The following is a 25,559-nucleotide window of genomic DNA, read 5'->3' on the forward strand; positions in this document are numbered from 1 at the left end:
AATCATTTCCTTAAGTTCACAAATACACAATCACTACTCATAACCACATGAGCATATTCAACACAAATAACCTACATCTTAAATAAATCATAAATCGATCCTATTGGGTTATTACTCTAGTATAACCCATAATTTATGGCACCCCTTAAATAAATAGAATTTAAACAAAATTTTGGTTTTACTTAAAAAATCACATTTTGGAAACTTAATACTTCATTTATATCATTACATTGACATGAGAAAACATCCCCATTTTCTAATTCTAAGCTTAGGACATTAAATTTTCAGATTTATTCATAAAAAAATTAGGAAAAAATATTTTTTTTTTTCAAAAAGTTCAATTTCTCTTAATTAGAGAGCTCCCAAAACCCTTAGGAACTAGTTTAGTGAACATGCAAGCTTAGAAATGTAAAATTAGGAAAAACCTTAATTTGGAAAACCTAAAAATCAATAACCAAAAATCTTTTTCTTACCTAAACTTGCTTCATAACATCTCTTATAACTTTCTCCTTAAAATAAATTTTCATCCTGTCCGATCTCTGTTCCCACCTCACCCTTACGAGCTAACTGGCTGGGTCGTGACAAAGAGAAGAGAAATTTTAGGGTTTTTCTCCAAAAATGGAAATGTTATGAAATGAATGAGAACTTGATGGTTGAGAAAAAGGTATGCATCTCTTTGAGCAAAAGTTGATATATGTTGATAATTCTTTTGTTAAAATACTAAAGCATATTATAGTTTCCTTTTATTGGCTCTAACTTTATCTCTTTGTCACAACCCGGCCCGGTTAGCTCGCAAGGGCGATGCGGGAACAGAGATCGGACAGGATGAAGTTTTCATCCTGTCTGATCTCTGTTCCTGCCTCGCCCTTTCGAGCTAACAGGGCCGGGGTCGTGACATAGCGTTATTCAATTTTATGTTGTTCAAAAAATCGATAGATTTTGGCATTCTTAAAGGCAGTGTCGTTGTCTGATTTGATTCGACATGACACCTCAAAATGATAGACAATTTGGTTTCGGAAGAATTTCATCATATTATCAGTTTTAACTTCTTTTAAGGGAATTGCTTCAGCCCATTTTGAGAAGTAATTTGTGGCAGCAAGGATGGACTGATGTCCTAAAGAAGGTGGATCTATAGGACCAATTATATCGGTATCCCAATTTTCAAATGTCCACGATGCTACTGTAGGATGTAGCGGATTAGGTGGCCAATACATAACATCAACATGTTTTTGATATTGATGGCACTTCTAAGCATAGTTGAGACAATCTTTAATCATACTAGGATAATAATTTCCCATGTGCTTAATTTTGATTTCCATTTTGGGTTGTATAATAAATTTGACTTCGATTAGCAGTGATGCCCAGTTGGTGACTCCTAAATACCTAGCACTATACCACAAGAAGCTTTAAACCAAGCTTGCATTGCGCGACAACTTACCTGAATGAAGCAACAAATGACTCATAGCGCAATAATACGATTCATCTATAGGCAGAAGCACGAAATTTATCGTAAAAATTGTGGGCCATAGATAAGCTGAGGCAGTAACTTTACGATTCCAAGCTGGCACACTAGACAAATTAGCTTATTTTCAAGCGACAGGTGAAAGACTCCTGACGCACCGCACAACTCGTTTGCAGGTTAGAAAATACTTGTTGTTTGAATGCTGAAAGAAATGATAGCTTGTAGAAGGCGAAATGAGTTAAAATGCATTGTTGATGCACGACAAATGAAGTTCAATGCGACAAATGAAGTTCAATGCACTACTAAATACCACCATTGTATTTGTAATGTTCGTATAAGTGGATATATGGCGTTCACAAGATATTCAAGGAAGGTCGTGCATCTTTCAAATAATCATCATTTGCACAATTCATCATGTTTGAATATTGCATAAACACCTTCAATATGCAAATATGTAAAACATACACACACGTTGCAATTTGTAGGGTATGTAAGCATATCATTCAATATCCAAATATGCCGCGCCGTGGCTGCACGTTATATTGACACAAGATCATATTGTGCATATACAATCTATTACATACAAAATGCACTATGCAAGCGCACTATCCAACATTTAAATGCATTGTGTAGCAGTAGCACGCTACCCCGACATCCAAATACTTTATGCACTACATGAAAACACTAGAGTATCATTTAGATGCTTTATGCAGACAAATAAGTAGTACACAAATACGCTATACATGCATTTCATGCAAATATACCATGCGCTATGTTATTACATTAAACCACTACATTGCATATCAAACACACCTTGCAAGATGCAAATATATATGCCAACATACATGCATACATGAAAATACATGAATATCTACTTAAATATGTTAACATGTAGATGAAAATATGTGCGTATGTGGAGATACTGATGAGTCGTACATACCTGATGTATTGCAGACATAGAATCTCTACACAAATATATTATGCAAAATATTTGGAAAGGCATACACCCGCATGGGCCTCCGCGAGCGTGACGTATGTACATATATGACATTTAAATGTGCTGCGTGGGTTAAAGATATGAACTTGAGTTCAAGTCCACTCTTTCTCTTTGAAAGGACCGAAGTGCATATAAGGAGAACCAAATTCCTATGGTCATGTCTCATGAAATATTGTTTACTTTTCATTGCTAATTTATTTTGTTTTTTGTTATTTTTTTTAATTTCAAAAAAATAAACGTGTGATATTTTATGTAAAAAATAACCACAATTATTTATTTTATGGGGTTATGAAATAAGAACTATCATTTATGCTAGTATTTTCGAAAATGACAGTCCAACAAACAATATTTAAATATATTTCATGTATTTAAATCAATTTAAATTTGATATATTATTCATAATAAAATGTTATATGCATATTAGTATAATTTTATAGCAATTATATTAATTACATTTCTAGTATAATATGAGATAATCACATTTTACTAGCCGGAATGATGAAAAGAATGGATAACATTTATTAAATTTCTGGCTTAATGGGTATTCGAGTCGGGTTTGAGTCGAGCCTGGGTCCAATTCAGTTAACCTGAACCCAACCCATTTTTGTAAATGGGTCAAAAATTTAGATCCGTACCCGACCCGTCGAGTTATTGGGTTGACTTGACCCGTTAACCCATAATACGGCCACGTTCGAGCGCGTTCGGGTCCGACCGCGTACTGGTGAATGATCTAAGAAGGCGAGTATGTAGGCAAGCGTGGCCTGCACGGATGTTGGCGTTGGAGCAAGCAAGGGTGCAGACGCTTGAGCGAGCACGGTGCCAGGTGCGGATGCAAGCATGAAAAGTGGTGCTAGGTGCGGATGCGAGCGTGGGAGGGCTCACTGTGAAGTGCGGGTGCGAGGGTGGTTTAGCGGGAGCGCTGCATGCAGGCGGAGCGTGAGATTGAGTTAGTTCAGGGGTGACCCGTGTCATTTTCGGGTTGATTTTGAGTTTTCGAGTCAACCAGAATACTTTTCAATTTTAAAACTGGTCAGCAAACGAAAATTGAATCTAACTCATCTAACAAATGGGTTGACTCGAACTCAGAATTTTTTGCATTTGGTCTTGGTCGATTTTCGGGTTTTTTGTCAAGTTAAGCATTGACACCCCTACACACATACATGGCATGATAGGGACATGGGACATAATTAATGAAAATATAGGACTTGGGCACACATTGGACATGATATTATATTTTAAATATTTTAAAAATAAAAAATAATGCATATATATTAAATGAAATAAATTGAATAAACTTATGGGTTATAGTAGGGCTCATTATATTTTGTTGCGCATTACATGATACACATAAGGATATATACAAATAGCACAACTTAAAACAAATGATAGACAAAATCATAGTATGAAAATTAAAATGGTATATTATTTGAATTTCTTTTTAATTATTGTGAGGTTCGAAAATTCGGCCCCGGCCTCCGCCCGCTGATGCTTTTCTTCGGCGAGGTGAGTTTTAACAGAATAAGTTCTGGGTAATTTTGGAAGGCAGATGAGTTTGTAGATAAGACACTACCCAGAGATTTCGTCCTCATTTTGTGAGGACTTTATGATCTAAGTTCTAGTTTCTTATAAGCGTAAGCTCTTGTAGTTAATTACCCCTCCCAATAATGTGGGAGAACTTTCGATTAAGGCTAGTTGTCAATCAGATACATAGTATCTAGCATATAGTAGCAGCAATTGTATCAGGATGTTGGAGAATTTTTAGGTTTGATATTTAAAATAGAAATTTTCACCATGTAGCACTTAAAGTGGATGGTGGAGGAATGGATGATGGACCCGATCAAGATCCCATGAAATTGAAGAGTTATGATTTTCCGAAAATTTAGGACTTAAGTAAATCCAAAAATTAAGATTAATTTATTAAGTGTCGTAAGAAATAGTTAAGGGGAAAACGATGGGTTTAAGCTTAGGACTTAGATTCAGCCTTAATAAAGATTTAATTGTGTGACACATCTCTTTTGTTAATTTTTTTTTAGGTTGTGATCGTTTAGGTGAAGAGCTGTGTCGAATCAACATTTTGAGGAAGTACTATGCTTAAGAGAGGTAGGTACTTGTATTTAAATCAAATTCACGTCTTTAAATTTTCTAATTTTTTTTTATGTTAAATAAAACATGTTTAGTTTATAAATGTTCTATTTCATGCAATTATCACATGTTTGAGTTTTATTTATATTATTATGCAAGAAAGATTTTATATTGGCTTATTGTCTCATAAGTGAAATTTTTAGATAGACATGAGAACAATTATGCATGAAAAAAGTTAATCGAATATATGAATTTCTGAATTATTTTAGCCTTATGAGATCTATTATGATTGCTTGTACATGTTGATCCTGAAGTGCCAAAATGGTAATGGGGTTCTACGGAGCCAAAAGGTAAAGGAGCTTGCAAAAGCCAAATGGTAATGGAGTTCTTTAGAGCCAAATGATAAAGAAAATAGTCAAAAGGCGGTGTACCTGATTTGTACAAACACTGGTACTTTCGGGACGGGTGTATAATTTATGATTAAGTATTTTATGCATACAAATGAAAGATTATGATGAAAAGAAAAGTTGATGAAATGAAAGGTTTATGAAGAATGAAAATGTTTAAGGAAATATTTAAAGAAACTCTTGTATGAAAATGTTATCCAGTTTATGCATATAAATGTTTGATTTTAGTTTCTAAAAGTATTATAAATAAAAATTTTATGATAAATGATTTGTTTTTAGTTTATGTAATTGTGGATTTATATGTTTTAGCAACTGTGAGAAGAAACATATTAGAATACTTTCAATTTGAAGTTGTTAGTGGCTCTTTCTTATTATGACATTGATGTTATTTTTGTCCTGTTATATGAGTAAATGAGAAAATTATGTTTTATATGTCCTTTCCATACAACCGACTGTTCCCGCTCCATTATTTTCGGTCTAGCCGGGCCGGGTCGTTACAGTCAGAGGAGGTAGTTGACCCAACCTGACAGAAGGATCCTTATCGGCAGCCATGGGTTGCTTCGTCTAAGGGGACCTTTTAGACCTGTGGTGGGTATTTATCTAAGGGGACAAATTTGAATCCACCTTAGCTAACAGAGTGCTTTGTGCCATATCGATCATATCATATTGATTCATATCTCAAGGATTTGATGCCATTAAGGAGCGTATTGACTCTGGTCATAACCGGTATTTCGTGGTGCCATTTGAATGCAAAACCACTTCGTTCAAAGAGCCCCGAGTTATAACCGTTTATCCTGTGGTGCTATTTGATGACAAAATCGCCGGTTAGAGGACTCGTACCACGTCCTTACTAGTAGGAGATTGTTTGAAAATGGATCCTAGTGATATTTTTGACTAGGCATTTGGTTCTTTGTGAGCTGAAGTAAATTTTAATTTGTCTATCTCGGCAAACTGTTGCAGAGAGTGAATGGATTTTACTTTAAGCACTGAATGATTTATTTTCACATTTAAATATCTTTGGATTTTGATCATTTTTTGGACTTTTGGGCATTTGAGTGGCATTTGAAGTATTTGGAATTAACCATTCCGGTTGAGATCTTTGTTCAACACGGTCATCATCGGGGTGTGAGGGGCCATTTTCATTTGTTAATTGAACCCTGTCTACTCTATCGAGCTGTCGACAAAAGATCGGGTTTTGTAGGCTTTATGCCTTTATTAGTGAATTTTCATTATTATAGACCTTGAAGGTCTAATATGAATGTATTAAGGCAAATATACCGTTTGCCACCACCGTATATTTGTTTGATGATTCGAACCCTGTCGACTCCTATCGATCTGGATAGAAGGATCAGGTTCGGACTTGAATTCACTTATCGACTCGCGCAGCATCCCTAGATGTCACGTGTGTACCAATAACACGTTCGCTAGGGCCCATGCAGGTGTTTGGATGCATTTTATAATTATTTGTTGAACATTGTCGACTCTTATTTACTTTCTTAGGAGGATCGGGTTCAAATTTATTGACCCGTGCAACATCCCTTGGCGTCACGTGTGTATCAATAATTTGCTCGCCAGGACCCATACAGGTAATGATTTTATTTACCCCTTTAGTGTATCTATGTGTATACAAATTACGATGCACGTATAGGGGTATTTTGAAATATTTGTAAATGCATTCTGTCCGCTTGCATGAATGTTATGGATCTGGTGTCATGTTATAGCAGCTTCTGGATTGAGTTGTTTGCTGCTTTGCACAGGTAGACTGTCGTGCACTAATCTCTTTCTGTAGGTGGATTATAGTGCACTAACTAATCTCCTGCTTTTGCAGAAGCTTGTAGGAACTTGCATTTGTTGTATTCTTTATGCATTTCGTTGATGTTTTGGTCTTTGCAATACATCCACTACTGTTGCAGGTAGATGTATTCATTCGTAGACTGAAATCGACTACAGGGTACTGCATTTATTGAAGTCTTTTTGCATCTACCCATAGGTGGCATGTTATACATACATTTGTATTCATAGAGAGATTGTATATATTGCAGATCTTCTTATCTGCTACGAGAAAGTATCTAATACGTATGGTGGACCTCTTGCAATAACTTGAGAGCACTTACATTTATTATATTTCTTTTACGCCTACCCTCAGACAACAAGTTGAATGTATAACGTGTTTTATAACACTGTTTATAACGTGTTTTATACCACTGTTTACATGTGTCTGTAGTTATCACTGCTCTTCTATAATCGTATATGACGAGTTTCTCACAGCAGCTCGTAGGCACTTTGGATTTGTTGCATGTTCTTCTACATAGCATCTTTGATGTGCATTTGCATTCGTAAGAAACTTGTATGTATTGCGTACTTTCTATCTTTGTCTGCGGAGGTTTTGTGTATTTGCTTATACCCTTTTTAATTCTTGTAGCAACTCCCACTTGTATCTTTAGTATACTACAAGCTTCTATCAGTGCTTGCAAATAAATGTATTTTCCTGTATTTTGACATTGAATGCAAGGTATCATTGCACTCTTCACCGACCTCATACAAACTAATTAGTGGACTATTATATCATTTGTACATTGACTAGCAAATTGCTATGTTCACTTGCGCCTTGGCTTTCGGCGTACATTGGAGACTGGTATCCTTGTTTGCAGGATTCATGTGAACATTGCACATCAGATGCATCGTTTGTAAGCGATATATTTGCTAAAGATTTTTGCTCCTTCAACTGCGATCAAATTATATATCTCTTTTTATTTTTATTGCTTGTGAAATTTGGATGCTGACGAGTTGTTGTATTCTCTTGTCACCCTTCACAGAAAACTTATTAATGTTTTGTGTATCCACTAGCATATCTTTCTTCTCTGGTTGCAAATGACATGTTAAATGTGAAATGAGTCTCTTGTAGTGCCCCGTACACACTTGTGTTTGTTGTACCTTGATTGATTATGTCGACTTGCATAAACTGTGGGAGGATCACACTACAACTTGCACTCGTTCGTGAATTGCTGGAATTGTCCAAATGCTGTTTCGTTGAACCAAAGTCTGGTTTTAAGTGTTCCATTCAAAATTTAAATCTTTAAATCATCATATATCATTTGCACTTGTTTGCATGTTGGTGTTTGTTGCATTCCTTATACATCCTTGTGGCTAATGCATTTGTCCCAAATCAACTGATTGCATGAGTTTCATAATCACTTATGAGAGAATGATATTTGCAGGTTCTTTATTTATCATAAGTTTTGCATGTGTTTTCTTGCACTTAATTTAAACCTCTTAGTTCAACAATCATGATTTCATTCAAAACATTATACCATACTTCTCTATGCTTAGTTCACGTGATCCATTGTGCTTGACTCAAATCAAGTCCAAATATGGTTTGTTATGTCATATTCAAGTCCAAATTCAAGTAGTCTCGTTCAATTCAAGCTCATCTTGATCAAGTTTGATTTAAGTTTTATTTTGTGCTCAAGTTATACTTAAATTAAGTTCAAAAATCTTTGTCCAAGTCCTCGGTTTACTGAAAATTTCGGCAGCCTCCTGGCGTCTCCCCTATTTAGGGGAAAACTATGGAAAACTAGGCCTTCCCACAACGCTAAGAAAAGCGGGTATGGTAGGTGTCCTCGGTCGAGAACACCACGCCCGTATTTTATTCTCCCCCCACCACGCTAAGAGAAGCATGTATGAGTTTTCGGTACCTGTTGCAAAAGAAAAGCAATTGTTTTTCCACAAACGGGTGCTTATTGGTATCCCCACTTCGTCGTATACGTCGCACCGGGTTAACATCCCACCACGCTAAGAAAAGCATGTATAGGCGGTTTTCCGGTGCGCCATGAACGTCGAAGAAGGGATTTAGGTGATTACCTGATTCGTCGAGAGCACCGCGACGAACTTCCTCCCACCACACTAAGAAAAGCGTGTATAGGTGGTCATTTTATCGCGTTGCACATGTCAAAATTGAGCTCTTGGAGTTTTAGTGCTGAGGGGTTATACCTTTGCATGGGAACGCCGGTGGAGTTGGCACGAAAATCAAGACAAACACATTTTTTTCTCTCTTTTTTTTAGCCGACCAATCGAATAAGAAGTAGAAATCAAAGCTTCTCAATTTCCTCACTTGAACAAACTTCTTCAATCGCTTCTCAACTTTCTCAAACTCTTTTCTCTGTATTATTTTTGCTAATAATAAATAATATTAATAGTTGGGAAATTTGGGGAAGTGAAGGTGATCTCTTTGTCAAAAAGAGTGATACAGATGTTTGGCTATAGAATAATAAAGAAAGGAGTTGGCTGGAGGTTTTGATGCCTTGATTTATAGTGAGCTAAAAGTGCAAGCAAGAGGATATATAGTCTGATTTGAGAAGTGTACTTCCTTGGCATTCTTATCTACAGCTCTTCCATCTCTTTGTCTTCTCTTGCTTGATTTGCATATTTTTTTTGCTCCAGATTTATAAAAGAGGCAATGATTTTTATATCAAGAGATCCTTTTCTTTTGTTCTGATTGACAAGCAAGAGCTTGCGTATCCGTTCCTGGTATCCTCAGACAAGCAACCAATTTGGTCTTCTTGTCAATGCATCTGCTAGATGGGTCACATCCTGCTGCTTGAGGGTCGATAGTATGTGGCTTCATTTCATTTGATCCCTCATCCAAAGTTTCCTTGCTGATAATAAATAATATTAATAGTAGGGAAATTTGGGGAAGTGAAGGTGATCTCTTTGTCAAAAAGAGTGATACAGATGTTTGGCTATAGAATAATAAAGAAAGGAGTTCGCTGGAGGATTTGATGCCTTGATTTATAGTGAGCTAAAAGTGCAAGCAAGAGGATATATAGTCTGATTTGAGAAGTGTACTTCCTTGGCATTCTTATCTACAGCTCTTCCATCTCTTTGTCTTCTCTTGCTTGATTTGCATATTTTTTTGCTCCAGATTTATGAAAGAGGCAATGATTTTTATATCAAGAGATCCTTTTCTTTTGTTCTGATTGACAAGCAAGAGCTTGCGTATCCGTTCCTGGTATCCTCAGACAAGCAACCAATTTGGTCTTCTTGTCAATGCATCTGCTAGATGGGTCACATCCTGCTGCTTGAGGGTCGATAGTATGTGGCTTCATTTCATTTGATCCCTCATCCAAAGTTTCCTTGCTGAGGTCACCAGATGCTTCACGGTTTCAACAGGAGCTATGATGATTGGGCCCTCCTCAATAATCTTTCGATGCCTTTGCTGAACACTGCAATCACTACTATGAAGAGCAGCAATGTTACCTTGCAGATCACACAGTAACTGAACTTCCAAATGTCGGTTCTGAGATGCCACCCTCATAATGAATATAGGAGAGCCTGGGAACATCACCCTGTACTTGCTTGAATAGAGCTCTAACTTCTTCATGATTACGAACTTGTTTGATTTTCAGACCAGAAGTTTCACATCCAATTCCTGAAGCAAGCTACATTACTTATAATGCCTAGCTACTTCTCATTCCCTCTAAACATGCTGGATTAAGTCCCACGCAAGCATCAGAATCAAACTAATTACCCATCGAACTTGACTTTGTTCCCATGTCTTCTCTGCCAGCCAAAGAAGAAAGCTACTAGCGGCTCAACCATGAACTCCGTCACGTGATCTCCATCCTCACTGGACTGGATAGACTGACGGTGCTGATGATGTCATAGGGATCATTACACTTGCTGGGTAAAATAAAAGAGCATCGATGAAAGTGGAAGGCCCGGGAGCTTCCATTGAGCAGACCACTGCTGCCGTGAAACCCAATGGCGGCGAGGGAAGGATTGGAGAGATAGCAACTGCTGGGGTCTGCTCGTGGAAAGGTTGAAATCTGGACTTGGTGAAGACCGATCTGGCTTTATGTGAAGAATTGGGAGTATCTTTTTGAAGTTGGATGGGGATCTGAGGTGTCAGGACGGCAAGAGTGAAGGCAGGTTGCCGAATCAGGATTGGAGGGAAGGCATGCATTTGATGGGTAGAGGCCACGGGACTCGAGGAGGAAACCAAAGCAGCGGGCTTTTTGAGCAGAAAATGAAACGAGCAATTTCTTTCTGTTTTGTTTTAAAATGATAACGACGAGTTGCTGGATTGACTCCTCGGCTGAATTTGCGGGATTTAGTTTGAAATCAGCGGATATTACGGGATTTCTAATGGGGATTTCGATTCAAACGAGGTTTGGAATTAATGGGATTTTGATGTTTCAATTGACTTATTCCTTTTTTTGTTGAATCGATAGGTAATGCTAAGAATGGTTTGAAATTATTAGTAATAGCATTAATCAAGGATGACAGTAATGCTTCAGTCAGCAAAACAATCATGATTTACGCAATTTCCTCAAAATCCACACATTTACCTCATTTCGCGTGTTGACTGTCTCGTTTAACATATCAATTTCGTCGACTATTGAAATTGGATGAATTGATTGTGCATTTAGGGTATTGTCGATGTTCCGATCGTAATTATGTAGTCCATTTCGAGATCGGATGCCGTTTGGACAACGTCGAGGCCCTTTCCCTTGAAATTTGCTCTTTGCCTCGGGATGCGTGTTGACCTCCTCGCATATTTTAATTTGCACAATTTTTCTATCATTCTTAAGTATTTGGGATGTTTTGAACGCAGCGGCGAATTCTGTTTCGCAATCGAACTTCATTTGGGCAGTGCCGAGGACTATTCTCTTCGATATATGTGTTTTATCTCGAAATTCGTATCACCAATCCATGTGCTTCAAATTGAACATAGAAAGTGTAGTTCTTGGGTATTTGAATTATTATAGGAAACACTTGTAGATCTCAAGTAGTTCCTATCACTCTTCGGAAAACAACGAGAATTCTTCACAAAGCTCCACACAAAAATCCCAAAACAGTAGATATTGGTATTATTTGATGAAGGGAAAACAAAAAATCGCAAGATACAATTGATCCTCAATTCGAGAGGAGGATCGATCTCTCCCAAAATTCTAGACGCCGCTAGAGCCCAAAGGAAACCTAAAACTAAGAGATCTCAAATTTCAGATGCCCCAACCCTAGGAAAACAATCTATTTAATGCATACAAATCAATAGGAATTCCCTAAACAGTCCCTACATTCAAATTTCTCTCTTAGCAAATCCCTAAGCAATCCCTACATTCCAATTTCCCTCTGACCCCCCGCGAAAATCCTTCCTAAAATGCTTTGTTTGAGCGGTTCGGCCGCCCGATCTCTGCAGGAGGTGGAGATCCCACCTGTTTGCGAAATGACGATCCCATGCGGACCGGCTTGACCGGTCTAACAATACTCCCCTCCAAAAAATCCACCTTGTGCTCAAGGTGGAGATATACTTGTGTTCCTGTGGAGGTGGCCATCTTTGATGTGGCTGAAAATCCTTACCAAATTGCTCTCAAGGGTTGCACTGAAAGAGAAACATTTCCTTCGTCCTCCATCCTGAACACATCCAGCTTGTGTGGTCCCACCAGATAATCTCCCCCCACCTCTTGTATGTCCCTAACCATGGTCTTAAGTGATGTCATGGCTTTGGATAGCCCTGCATCTCCGCTTATAACCACCTTTCTCCCATCCACCATTAATTCCATCATGAGTGCTCCCCAATTGTCCTTGGTTTTCCCCAAGGTTTGCAACCATTTCATCCTCAGGATGACATCAGTGCTTCCTAACTCTAGTAGGAGAAAGTCCTCCCTTGAATCTCCTGGATGGTCAACACCATATATTTACAGATTCCCTGACTTTTCTCCACCTTTCATGTACCCATCATCACCCCATAACAATTGGTGTCCACCAATTTCACTCTTAGTTGGTTGATGACCTGAGTGGAAATGAAATTGTGGGTAGCCCCACTATCAATTAGCACCACCACCTCACGGTCAGCTATCCCTCCTTTCACTTTCATAGTGTGACTCATAGTGAATCCCACTACAGAGTTCAGAGAGACTTTTGCCACATCCAGGTGCAGCTTCTCCTCCTCTTCAGATCTGCTCCCACCTCCCTCCTCATCTTCCTCATCTTCACAGACAAGGAGAACCCGAAGAGTTCGGTCCTTACACCTATGCCCAAGCATCTACTTGTCATCACATCTGAAGCACAACCCATTTGCCCTCTTGTCCTGCATCTCTTTCTCTATCAGCTTTTTGAATTGTCCCCCATTTCCCCCTCCAATTTTCTCCATTGGCGCTTCCTTCAGACTCCCTGGTGCCGCCCCTTGTTATTGGTAAGAATGTGGTAGTCATCTTGTATGATCCCCCTAAATAGTTCCCTCGAGCTCCCCTTTCTGATTTCTTTTGATCTTCCACCAACTGCGCCAACTCCATAGCTTTCCCTAGGTTCCTCGGCTCCAGCACCTTGACTGTTGTTCGTATCTCCGGTTTTAGCCCCTTCATGAAGTTCCATATTTGGGCTGACTCTGAAATGTGATCCAATCTGCTAGCTAGGTACTCGAACTTGTCTCGGTAGTTTTCCACAATCCCCTCTTGAGGCAAAGCAAAGAATTGCTCATTGAAGTCTCCTTCCCCATCAGCTCGAAAACGCTCCAATAAGCAATCTTTGAACTCTCTCCAGCTCCGTATGGGCTCCCTCCTGTCACGCCACTGATACCAGGCCAAGGTTTTCCTTCCAAACACAATCCAGCTGCCGTCAGCTTCTCTTCCTCTGTCAACACATTGACAGCGAAGTAACGCTGCACCTTGTAGATCCAGCCATGTCCGTCTTCACCCTCAAAGACGGGCATCTTCAGCTTCCTCACCCGTGGGTCTCCCCCGTGTCCCCTGAATCCTCCATAGCCTACTATTCCTCGTAGATGAGGTGCTCCCCAACTGTCACGATCTTCCCTCCGGCGATTATACCTGAACCCTTCATCATATTCCCCTCTTTTCCCTTCAAACTCAGCACCTCGGCGGTGGAATTCTTCTCCTCCCGATGAAATCAGCACCCCTCCGGTCATTTCCCAAACTCATCTCTTCTCTTGAAAGGGGCTCTAGAGGTAGCATGTCGTCCTCCCCCTTAATGACCTCCAATTCCAAATTTCTCCTACCCCTAAACGGGTTTGGATTTCCTCCTACACCATGGCCTCCGGTGGTCTTTCTTGCTTCCGATGTCGTAGGATTTGTCTTCAACTCCAACAGTTTCTTCAACATTTCTTCCATCACAGTGAATTTCCCTTCTATCCTGTTATTGTTAGAGGTGATTTGAGTTTGAAAGTTAAAGAACTTTCCCTCCATATCTGATTTTAGTTGACCGATCTCACCTTCCAAGACTTCTACCTTCTTCCCAGCCATCTCTCTTCCCAAGAATTACGAAGATCTTCCGGAAAGCAAAAAATTCGCTGAAATTTCAGGATTTCAGCCGCCAACGGTCCCAAAACGATGCTCTGATACCAATTTGATAGGAAACACTTGTAGATCCCAAGTATTTCCTATCAATCTTCGGAAAAAGCGAGAATTCTTCACAAAGCTCCGCACAAAAATCCCAAAACAGTAGATAATTGGTATTATTTGATGAAGGGAAAACAGAAAATCGCAAGATACAATTGATCCTCAATTCGAGAGGAGGATCAATATCTCCCAAATCTCTAGACGCCGCTAGAGCTCAAAGGAAAACTAAAAGTAAGAGATCTGAAATTTTAGCCAAATTCTAGATGCCCTAACCCTATGAAAAGAAACAATTTAATGCATACAAATCAAAAGGAATTCCCTAAACAGTCCCTACATTCAAATTTCTCTCTTAATCCCCCAAAAAATCCTTCCTAAAATGCTCTGTTTGAGCGGTCGGGCCACCGGATCTCCGTAGGAGTCAGAGATCCCGCCTATTTGCAAAATGCCGGTCCAGTGCGGATTGGCTGGACCGATCTAACACAATATTCCGATTGCAATGGAGAAATCTGTTTCGCAAATGGACATCATTTGGACAACGACGAGTTTGATTTTCCTCGAAATTTATGTTGTTTCCTCGGGATCCGTTCCACCAATCTGAATGCTTTGAATTGAATAAATAAAATATAGTTTGTATAGGTTAACGACGTTCCGGACACAACGACGAAGTCTATTAGTCGATACAACATTGTTTGATCAGCCTTGTGCTTTAATTTCGGGTGTCATCATCCCTTTTGATCGATCTCATCCGGTTCGATTGCGAGGGGCCTCGACCCAGCAGAATTCAGTGTCCTGATCGCAACGATTCCATCCGTTTGGCATTTGGAGGTCATTTGACCCCTTAAGTGATGCGTTTCTTCATTGCACGCATTGCCTAAATCATTGTTTTCGCCTCTTTTCGCATGGTTTTATGTGTATGGGTCAACAATGATGATGTTTTGTTCTATAATAAACTTTTAGAGTTATATTTGAAAGCTGTTTATTTATAGGATTCATCTTCATTGCATTCATTTATTAGTATTTATTTGGAGGACTCGGGCTTCAGCATCGAAAGAAAAGGATGCCAATTATAATCTTTGGCATCGAGAGGGGATAACATGTCAGTTGTCGAGTCAAGTTTTGGTGCTTAAAGGGTAGAGGAAGTTGGTAGACGAGCATGAAAGAGTTGAGCTTTGGAAGTCAACATTGGATGCTTAGATCTTGCAATGTCGTCCCAAACCCGAGTTGGCTTGCGAGAATGGAAAATTTTGGATGAGAAGATTTTAATGAGAAGTGCTAGAGAGAGAAATGAAAAAAAAAGGTTTTAATTAAAAAAAAAAATAAGTTTTAATGACAGGACTATCGGTCACGCCTGTTTGATTTTATTATTATTATTTTGTTTGGACACATGATAGTTATATCTGATATGTGTTGGATGCATGTTGGACACTCCCCTTTAATATGAAGTGTTAGTACATCATGGGAAAATTGAAAATAAAAACATGATGAAATAGTTCCGGTCATACAGTAGATACTTCATGAATTGTTCTCTCAGATGTAGCTTAAATCATGGTTTATAATTATATAATTGGTTGGATAGAAGACCGTGTATGCATGATAAAAACTCATTTATGCATGCACATTCTTATAGAACACTATTAGTCAATCGATTTATTCATTGGCTGTCACCAGCCGAATGCGAATAGAGGCGGTCATTGGTCAATGCCCGAAGAAATCATGGGCAATGATGCTTGTAGGTTGCATGCATGTTCACAAACATACAACTATCACTGAATTCCAGTGCTGGCCTTTTCCAAATGCCTGTGGCACCTTTATTTGATGCCTACGGCGGATGATATTTATAGTCAAATATATTTGATTTATTCATTTTGTGAAAAATTAAGCAAAATTAAACTGCAAAAACAATTTGTTTAGTAATCTTAACTGAATAATGAGGAAACGATTTTAACCTATCAAATCAAGTTACTTTGGTTGTTTGATTGATTAATGTGGTTAAAACTATAAATGCAATTCAGTTGTTTAAAACTCCTGTGATTCTTTTTATTTTGATCAATTTACGTGGGCTTTCAGGTAAATGCAAATGGGTGATGTGATGATTTATTCCTGTCATGTCTCTGACGTTTCTTGTATTTATAGTTTCTAAAGCATTGAGAATAAATGAGGATGACCTCCTTCAGCAGATACTTATGCGCTCAAGATGTCACAAAGGTCGTTTGTTATATTACTTTGCCAAACAGCAAAGGTAAGTACTTCTTTGGGTGTCAGCGTTTTTGTATTTATTTCTCTGTAATAAGGAGGCTTGAAGCCCTTTCATCATAAAGACATTTCCCAATGTCAGTTTTGGTTGACTTTTGCTTGGTTTCTAGTTTAATACATACGTTGGTCATGTGTCTCATAGGTAGATGGAGTATTCGTAACTGTATTTAAATAATCTTGGCTACAAATCAATTTTATGTCTTTCAATAATCTTTTGATGTGATATTCACCTGTGGATTTATTGCTTTGAACTTGCAGTGAAAGTATGAAAGATACTGGTGTTTCGTCTTGGTGCGGTTGGCATACTGATCATGGATCTCTCACAGGTTACTCAGTAGTCTATATCAATGCCAAATAAGGATCTGATTTACTTAAAATGTCTATTATACCAACATGGCTGAGTTACTTGAGCATTATGATAAACTTGTGGAATTCTAATGGACTTGTTTCTTTAACATGCTTTGATGTTGGGACGTCTAAATGTGATTATGTATATTGTTCTGAAGACTGCTGCATTGCTACTTCGGGAATATTTAATATTTGTTAAGAGTCCTATATGCAATTTTGATAACTAATTCAATCGATCCTTTATTGATAAATTTCATCCAAAACACTGCCCTCGCTACTCTTTAAGTTCAACAGCAGTCCCTCTGATGGAATCTACAAGTTTATTTGCATATAAAACAGCATGCAAATAAATGATCCGAACAAGTTTACTTAGTTTTATTATTTGGTAGCTTTTTTGTGATTTTTTTAATTTCAAATAATCTAGGACATGCTTATGATGATGCGCCTATGAGAGAGGAATGTGCTCTATTTAGTTATGATGCTTAGTCAGGCTAACCTCTGTATAGTTTAATTTAAATATGTTTAATCTGTTGACAAGTGATATGGATTAATTGAATTCGGAGTATGTTAGTGGAGCTTTCTAATTATCCTATTGTTGGTTTTTTGATTCCACACTACTTGGTTGATTCCCATTGCTCTTATGCTTTGGTTTCAGTAGTTTGACTAAGTTGTAGCTTGTGGCCTACGGCTTTTGCAATGCTATTGACTACTATGGTGGACTTATACTAGTGACCATTATCACACGCCACACCAACCCATTTCTTATCAATCGATACGGGACACAATAGAGGAATTCAATAATTGATATAATATTTATATCTCACATAAGACTCTTGTTGGAGAATTTTTTGTTGTCCTCAAATTGATTGCATATTTTATGATTGAGTACGGTATAAGAATAATGATATATTATCCCAGAGGATAAAAATATTATTTTCTTATGGACTCAATGATAAAATTTACAATTTTGAACAGAGATTGCCTCATTCAATGTTTGGTTGAATGGGGTTTATTTTCTAAGGTACAAATGTCCCATAGGGGCAAGCCCTTATGGTTAATTACATTTCAATCTTTGATGTTTGGGAAAATTTTTTATTAAACTAGTGATTTTCCTGTTTTTTGGAAGTCATTTAAATATTGGCTAAAACTGATTTTTTTTTTTTTAGAATTCATGAAAGTCTTATTAAAAAATTTTGGTCTTTAGGAATTTGAAGGGCTGAAAGGATAAACTTAGAATCAGATTTCTTGGAATAAGGGCCAAAGGAAAGAGGTGTAGGAGTATTTGATTCTGAGTGGAACTCAAAGGTACTCAAACTATCCTATATTGGACTTTACATTTTATAAATCTAATTTTTGTTTAAGTTGATATTTTCATTAGAAGGTTGGGGCTTACATTCCAATAATACATGTTGGAGGAATTGCCCGAAAGGTGAGGACTTATATGGTAATTGGATTCGGCCATTTGTCTCGGATCCTAAATCTAAGGTGAAGACTACCGAGAAGTAGTGCCTCGAACCTAAGTCTAACGGAATGCAAAAAGGACATAAGCTAAACCTCACATGAGGCTTAGCCAGCCCAATTCTACTAGAGCCAGCTCATTAATGAGCCTCTTCTTATTATTCAGCTCATAAATTGTGTATTTATTACCAAAATTAGATTCATTCCCCCTCCTTTACTCCCCCCTTTAAAGGAATTTTTATTGGGTCAGGTTACCTGACGCTGCTCTACATTCGGTATGGCCTAATCAAGAGCCACGTAGCAGCCCAATAACCCGGAATGACCCGATGGAAACCCATATTCTTTTGCACGTTTTTTAAAATATTTCGGGCATGCTTGTCGCATTGTATATGAATTGGGCGCAAAAAGTAAAAAATATGCGGTTTTTACCACAAGTATAATAAGCTTTTGGGTATTAAACCTAAGATGTTATACAGTCTTTAGGGTTCATATACCACAGTAAAAGAAATCGTGAAGTGTTCGAGGAGATGGAAGGTACGAATGTAGTTTTGGCTTTGGAAGACTTAGAAGATTTCGTCGAAACTCCGACGTTGAATGTTGATGAAGAGTTTTCTGATTTAATACAAGTAATTCCTTATCTATAATGTTTGATTTATTTTTTTAAAATTTTTTGCTGCCTCATTACGGATAGAACTTGGTATCAACGTATATGAAGATTATGTAAAATTCTATACCGACCAGAATCATAAGTTTCGATTAGATTCACTCGGTACAGTTTGACATAACTCGGTACTTATCGGTACTAGACATTGTTGCTCTGTATGAACTATTTGCACAAAATACTTATGAAGTATTACCGAGCAAATACAAGATATTACTTCCTAGTATCGATCATTCAACCTGGTCGGTATAAGCTCGGTACTGATTTGTATACATCGGTATAAACTCCTAGTACATTTGTAAGGAGAAAATACAACTTATTACTTCCTAGTACCGATCATTCAACCTGCTCGGTATTAGCTCGATACTGATTTGTACAGCTCGGTATAAACTCAGTGTACATTTGTACCGAGCAAATACAACTTATTACTTCCTAGTACCCATGCTTATACTTACTCGGTATAAGCTCGGTATCGATATGTAGATATAATGCTAAACTGGATGTATGAATCTTTTTTCACAGGGTGTTTACAACTCTGAAAAGAAAGCATATGAAAAATATTGACATTACCTGCATTCACATGGATTTAGTGTTCGGAAAGATCATCACCATTTTTGGCCAAATTCAAGGAAAATAAAATCAAAAGATTTTGTGTTCCAAAGCAAGATTCAAGAAGGAGACTGAGATGGGTACAAAGGTTAAATATCGAAAATCATGTACAAGAACAGGATGTCCAGCCATGGTTAGATTTTTGGTGAGTCAAGATGGGATTTGGGCAGTGAATAAAGCTATAGAGAGTCACAATTTAGGAGCATTAGTGATGAGAATGCATATGTTCTGAAATCTATGTCAGAAGCAGGGATAAGAACTATTGATACATTTACATACCTATCTGATGAAGTGGGAGGTGTTGGTAATCTGGGGTTCACCTAGCAGAATGTATACAACTACATCCAAAAAGAAATAAGAGCCTAGATTGAGACTGGAGACACTAATTCACTAATCAAATTATTTAAAGAACGGGTAATTGATGACAACATGTTTGCTTGGGATGTGCAAACTGATGAAGACGATTATTTGTTGAATTTCTTCTGGGTTGATAATCTTGGTAGAATTAATTATGACTGTTTTAGGGACGTGATTATTTTCGATACAAATTATTGTTTAAATAAATATAACTTAGCCTGTGCCCTTATTGTCGAAGTGAATAATCACTGAAAAAAAATTTTATATATATTTTATTTAAACGATAATTCATTCCGACAATAGGGGCACAGGCTAAGTTAGATTTATTTACGATAACTTGTATCAAAAATAATCATGTTCCTAAAACAGTCATAATCAATTCTACCAAGACTATCAACCTAGAAGAAATTCAACAAATAATCGTCTTCATCAGTTTGCACATCCCAAGCAAACATGTTGTCATCAATTGCTCGTTCCTTAAACAATTTGATTAGTGAATTAGTGTCTCCAGTCTCAATCTTGGCTCTTCTTTCTTTTTGGATGTAGTTGTATACATTCTGCTTGGTGAACCCCAGATTACCAACACCTCCCACTTCATCAGATAGGTATGTAAATGTATCAATAGTTCTTATCCCTGCTTCTGACATAGATTTCAGAACATATGCATTCTCATCACTAATGCTCCTAAATTGTGACTCTCTATAGCTTTATTCACTGCCCAAATCCCATCTTGACTCACCAAAAATCTAACCATGGCTGGACATCCTGTTCTTGTACATGATTTTCGATATTTAACCTTTGTACCCATCTCAGTCTCCTTCTTGAATCCTGCTTTGGAACACAAAATCTTTTGATTTTATTTTCCTTGAATTTGGTTAGAAATGTTGATGATCTTTCCGAACACTAAATTCATGTGAATGCGCGTAATTGTAATATTTTTCATATGCTTCCTTTTAGAGTTGTAAACACCATGTGAAAAAAGATTCATACATCCAGTTTAGCATTATATCTACATATCGATACCGAGCTTATACTGAGCAAGTATAAGCATCGGTACTAGGAAGTAATAAGTTGTATTTGCTCGGTACAAATGTACATTGAGTTTATACCGAGCTGTACAAATCAGTACCGAGCTAATACCGAGCAGGTTGAATGATCGTACTAGTAAGTAATAAATTGTATTTGCTCGGTACAAATGTATTAGGAGTTTATACCGATGTATACAAATCAGTACTGAGCTTATACCGATCTGGTTGAATGATCGGTACTAAGAAGTAATATCTTGTATTTGCTCGATAATATTTCATAAGTATTTTGTACAAATAGTTCATACCGAGCAACAATGTCTAGTACCGATCAGTACCGAGTTATGTCAAACTGTACCGAGTGAATTTAATCGAAACTTGTGATTCTGCTCGGTACAGGGTTTTACATAATCTTCATATACGTTGATACAAAGTTCTATCCATTATAAAGCAGCAAAAAATTTTAAAAAAATAAATCAAACATTATAGTTATGGAATTACTTGTATTAAATCAGAAAATTCTTCATCAACATTCAACGTCGAAGTTTCGTCGAAATCTTCGAAGTCTTCCAAAGCCAAAACTATATTCGTATCTTCCATCTCCTCGAACACTTTACGATTTCTTTTACTGCAGTATATGAACCTTAAAGTCTGTATAACATCTTAGGTTTTAATACCCAAAAGCTTATTATAGTTGTGGTAAAAACCGCATATTTTTTTACTTTTCGCACCCAATTCATATACAATGCGACGGGTATACCCGAAATATTTTAAAAAACGTGCAAAAGAATATGGGTTGCCATCGGGTCATTCCGGGTTATTGGGCTGCTACGTGGCACTTGATTAGGCCATACCGAACGTAGAGCAGCGTCAGGTAACCTGTCCCAATAAAAATTCCCTCTAAAGACTATTTAGTTTCCCCACTCATATCTCGTCCCCTTTTTGAGTCTCTTTGATTTCTTCCATGGAATTAAGGCCTTGGGCTGCTTGTTATTCTCGGTTTGGGGCCTTGGGCTGCTTGCTTTTCTCGGTTTGGGGTCTTGGGCTGCTTTCTGTTCTCGGTTTGGGGCCTTGGGCTGCTTGCTTTTCTCGGTTTGGGGTCTTGGGCTGCTTGCTATTCTCGGTTCGGGGCCTTGGGCTGCTTGCTGTTCTCGGTTTAGGGCCTGGGCTGTTGTTGTTCCCATGACTTCTCCTCTTGGTTTTCCGCTAGCTGTTGTTGTTCCTGTGAAATACCTGCTGGGGTTCCGCTCCCTTTTTCCTGGCCTCGGTTTCTGCTGGTCCCGCCCCTTGTAAGCTAGATTTGGGATTAATTTGGCCTGATTTTTGGGATGCCTTTTCAGCTGCTGGTCGGAATGTCTTTTGGCCTTTCATTTCCATGATTTATTGGGCTTATTTAATGATTATGGTGGTTGTTTGGCTGCCTACTCAAGTCCTATATATATGTGATGTTTAGTGAATAAAAAAAGGTTGGTGATGATGATAATTTTTGGATAAAACCTGCGGGTTTCTTTGGAATAGCTTGCGAGCTATGTCTTTTGGTCTCAATGCATATGAAGAGTGGATGGTTGTTTTATTTAGAAAGTAGGGCTTATAGCTTGACTTTAAGGCCAAGATGCCTATGTATGAAGGTATGCATATGCTAACTCATAAAGAAAATTGATTTTTGTTATCTAGTTTTTAAGTGAAGGCTTTCTAGATGAGACACCTTTGGGGGCTAAGCATGATCATTTTAAAATTTGAAAACTTAGCTCCTTAAAGGGAGCCATGCAATTTTTTTTATTTGAAAAACATGAATCCTAGATTGATTTTAAGTTGTTCACAATTTAAAGGGTAGAAAATTTATTTTATTCTAAGAGCCTATCATATCACAAGTCTAGGCCACTCCCAAATAAAATAATAAAAGAAACCTAAGAAAAATATGTTGTTTTATTGTGCACCCAGTAAACAAACAACAAATTCATGTGAATAAACCATAATAGAAGTGCAAGTAATGTCGCAATTATTACAAACAGTTTTGACAGCTGAGTTGTATGCCATTATACAACCCAATTAATATATTACAGATTCTACATGTGGGGGTGTTCAAGTTTTAACTTTTAAATGGATATTTAAGCTTTACCTTCAAAAGGGTACATCTAACTTCGATCCATCTCTCCTTCTAGTCCAAACCCAGAAGTTTTAGATCCTAGATCTAATCAAATACATGATAGAAAATGTAAAATGCTCATGCCTACAAAACAGAGTTAAAAGATAGTTTATATGATAATTATATCACATCCAAAATTTGTCTGGCACTTAGAGTGTCAAGCACCTACTTCTACCCTATTGGTTATGCCAATTGGGGGGAGGGGGGTTTATGCAGCGCCTGCAAGCAAACATTATTAGAATAATCATGATTTATTTTATTCCCTCTTGAACACGGCCACCAGCACGAAAAACATATATATTTCTACACTAATTACTTAAGGGCAAGTGCCCACAACGCAGACAATTGAAAAGGGTATTCACATCAAATCACCAATCAGATGCACACACAAAGAAAAATCTTAGTCTTAGCATGCCTAAGGGGATGTGCACCTAAGTGTGTGAGGCTTGTGTGGTATGTCACACTAAGGGTGTTTCACTTAGAGTTTGTCTCTAAGGAAAGGGTGTCTAACATATAACTTTTGAGCCAATTATTGGAAGATTCTTCCTAGTTTTGGAGCTAGAAAGAGAATGTAGGAATTCAATATTTATCTTTTGGGCTAGATATTGGAGAACTCCCTTTAGCTTTTGGATCTATAAAAGGGGGAAATCTCCTACAACTTTGGAGTTAAAGGGAGAACCTATAGTTTTGGACTAGGATGGGACATCTTCTAAGACCTATGGAACCTATAGAAGTGAGGGAAGGTTAGTAGCTAGGAGGCTACAAATCAAAAGGATGTCTTCTTGAATTTTGTATTCAAGGAGTTGGATTTTATTTGCTTAATTTTGGATTAAGCAAACAAAGGTGAGTCACTTATTGATTTTAGCTTAATAGGTGAGGAGGATTTGTACCTTTAAGACTACAAATCAAGTGGAATTATCATAGAACTTATGTTCAATGATGGGTATTCAGTTTGCTAAATTTAGATTAAGCAAACATAAAAGAATAATGTGTAGGTTTGGGCTACACATTAAGTATTCTTTAGACTTTTAGGTATCCAAAGAGAGGTACTCATTCACCTAGTTTGGCTTAGGAGGATGAAAGAAAGCTAGGAGTTTGACTCCTTTGCTTGATATGAAATTATTTGTTGAGTTTGATTCAACAAACAAAAGATTTGGATTGAACTACTTGCTGATTTTTTTGAACAAATAGGTGATTTTTATAGGTTTAATTCACTCAACATGAGTTGAATGAATAAGAGTTTCATACAACTTTTGAGATTTAGAAACGAGGGAAGGAACTTCTCTACAAATTTAGTTTATAGAAAAGAAAAGGAGGAAATGCAACTTGAAAGTTATAAAGTAGAAGATTTTTTTTGAACTTTTGATGTTCAAAGAGAAATATTCGTTTGCCTTGTTTGAAGATAGGCAAATGGAAATGAATTTGGAGGTTTCCTACAGTTTAGGTTTGTAGGAAAAGAAGTGGTAAAAAATGCAACATAGAGATTGCAAATTTGAGGAGTTTCTTTGAGCATTTGGTGCTCGAAGAAGAGGCTCATTCCTCTAATTTGGGTTAAAGATATGGAAGAGAAGAAGATTCAACTTGGGAGTTGTGAACTCATAAATGCTCTTTGAATACTTGGTGTTCAAAGAGAGGATATGCACTTGTGGGCTCCAAAAATTTGGCCCCGGCCTCCGCCCGCATGTTTGCTTTTCTTTGACTAGGGAGTTTTAATGGAATAAGTTCCGGGGTAAATTTTGGAAGATAGATGGGTTTGTAGATAAGACACTACCTAGAGATTTCACCCTTATTTTGCGAGGACTTTATGATCTAAGTTCTGATTTCTTATAGGCGCAAGCCCTTACAGTTAATTACCCCTCCCGATAACGAGATAGAACTTTCGGTTAAGGCTAGTCGTCAATCAGATACATAGTATCTGACATATAATAGCAGCATGGGTTTGAAATTTTGAAATTGAAGGGTTTAGATATTGGATGTTCAATGTTTGATATTTGTAATAAAAAATTTCACCATCTTGCACTTAAAACGTATGGTGGGGGAATGTATGATGGACCCGATCAAGATCCCATGGTTCTATCGTCCCGGGCCATTGTGGTCCCTCGTTAACTTAGTCAGAGGAGGTAGTCGACCCAACCTGACAGAAGGATCCTTGTCGGCAGTCTTGGGTTGCTTCATTGAAGAGTACCTTGTAGACCTCGGGTGAGTATTTCCCTAAGGGGACAAGTTTAAATCCACCTTAGCTAACAGAGGGCTTTGTGCCCTATCGATCATATCCTATTGATTAATATCTCAAGGATTTGATGCCACTAAGGAGCGTATTGGCTCTAGCCATAACTGGTATCTGTGGTGTTATTAGGCGGCAAAACCACTCGATTCAGAGGGCCCCGGGTCATAATCGTTT

The 25,559-nt window shown here is 37.7% G+C and overlaps 1 protein-coding gene across 9 annotated transcripts in view; it reads left to right on the top strand.

Moving 5' to 3' along the window:
* Positions 1 to 25,559, top strand: part of LOC110103371 — an 85,048-nt gene that overhangs the window by 11,387 nt on the left and 48,102 nt on the right. For 4 of the 9 annotated variants that reach the window (XR_003701651.1, XM_028697390.1, XM_020832045.2 and 1 more), the window contains exons 2-3: positions 16,435 to 16,540; positions 16,813 to 16,880. Coding sequence is in view for 8 of the 9 variants with exons in the window: in XM_028697390.1 (XP_028553223.1) it covers positions 16,435 to 16,540; positions 16,813 to 16,880 (174 nt within the window). In the remaining variant the exon portion in view is untranslated. Of the gene's footprint in view, positions 1 to 329; positions 665 to 4,342; positions 4,560 to 6,536; positions 11,116 to 16,434; positions 16,541 to 16,812; positions 16,881 to 25,559 lie in introns of those variants that run through there. The other 5 variants (XM_028697394.1, XM_028697392.1, XM_028697393.1 and 2 more) reach the window with 5 other exon arrangements.

Source organism: Dendrobium catenatum, unplaced genomic scaffold, assembly GCF_001605985.2.
Source record: "Dendrobium catenatum unplaced genomic scaffold, ASM160598v2 fragScaff_scaffold_922, whole genome shotgun sequence".
NCBI classification, from domain to species: domain Eukaryota; kingdom Viridiplantae; phylum Streptophyta; class Magnoliopsida; order Asparagales; family Orchidaceae; genus Dendrobium; species Dendrobium catenatum.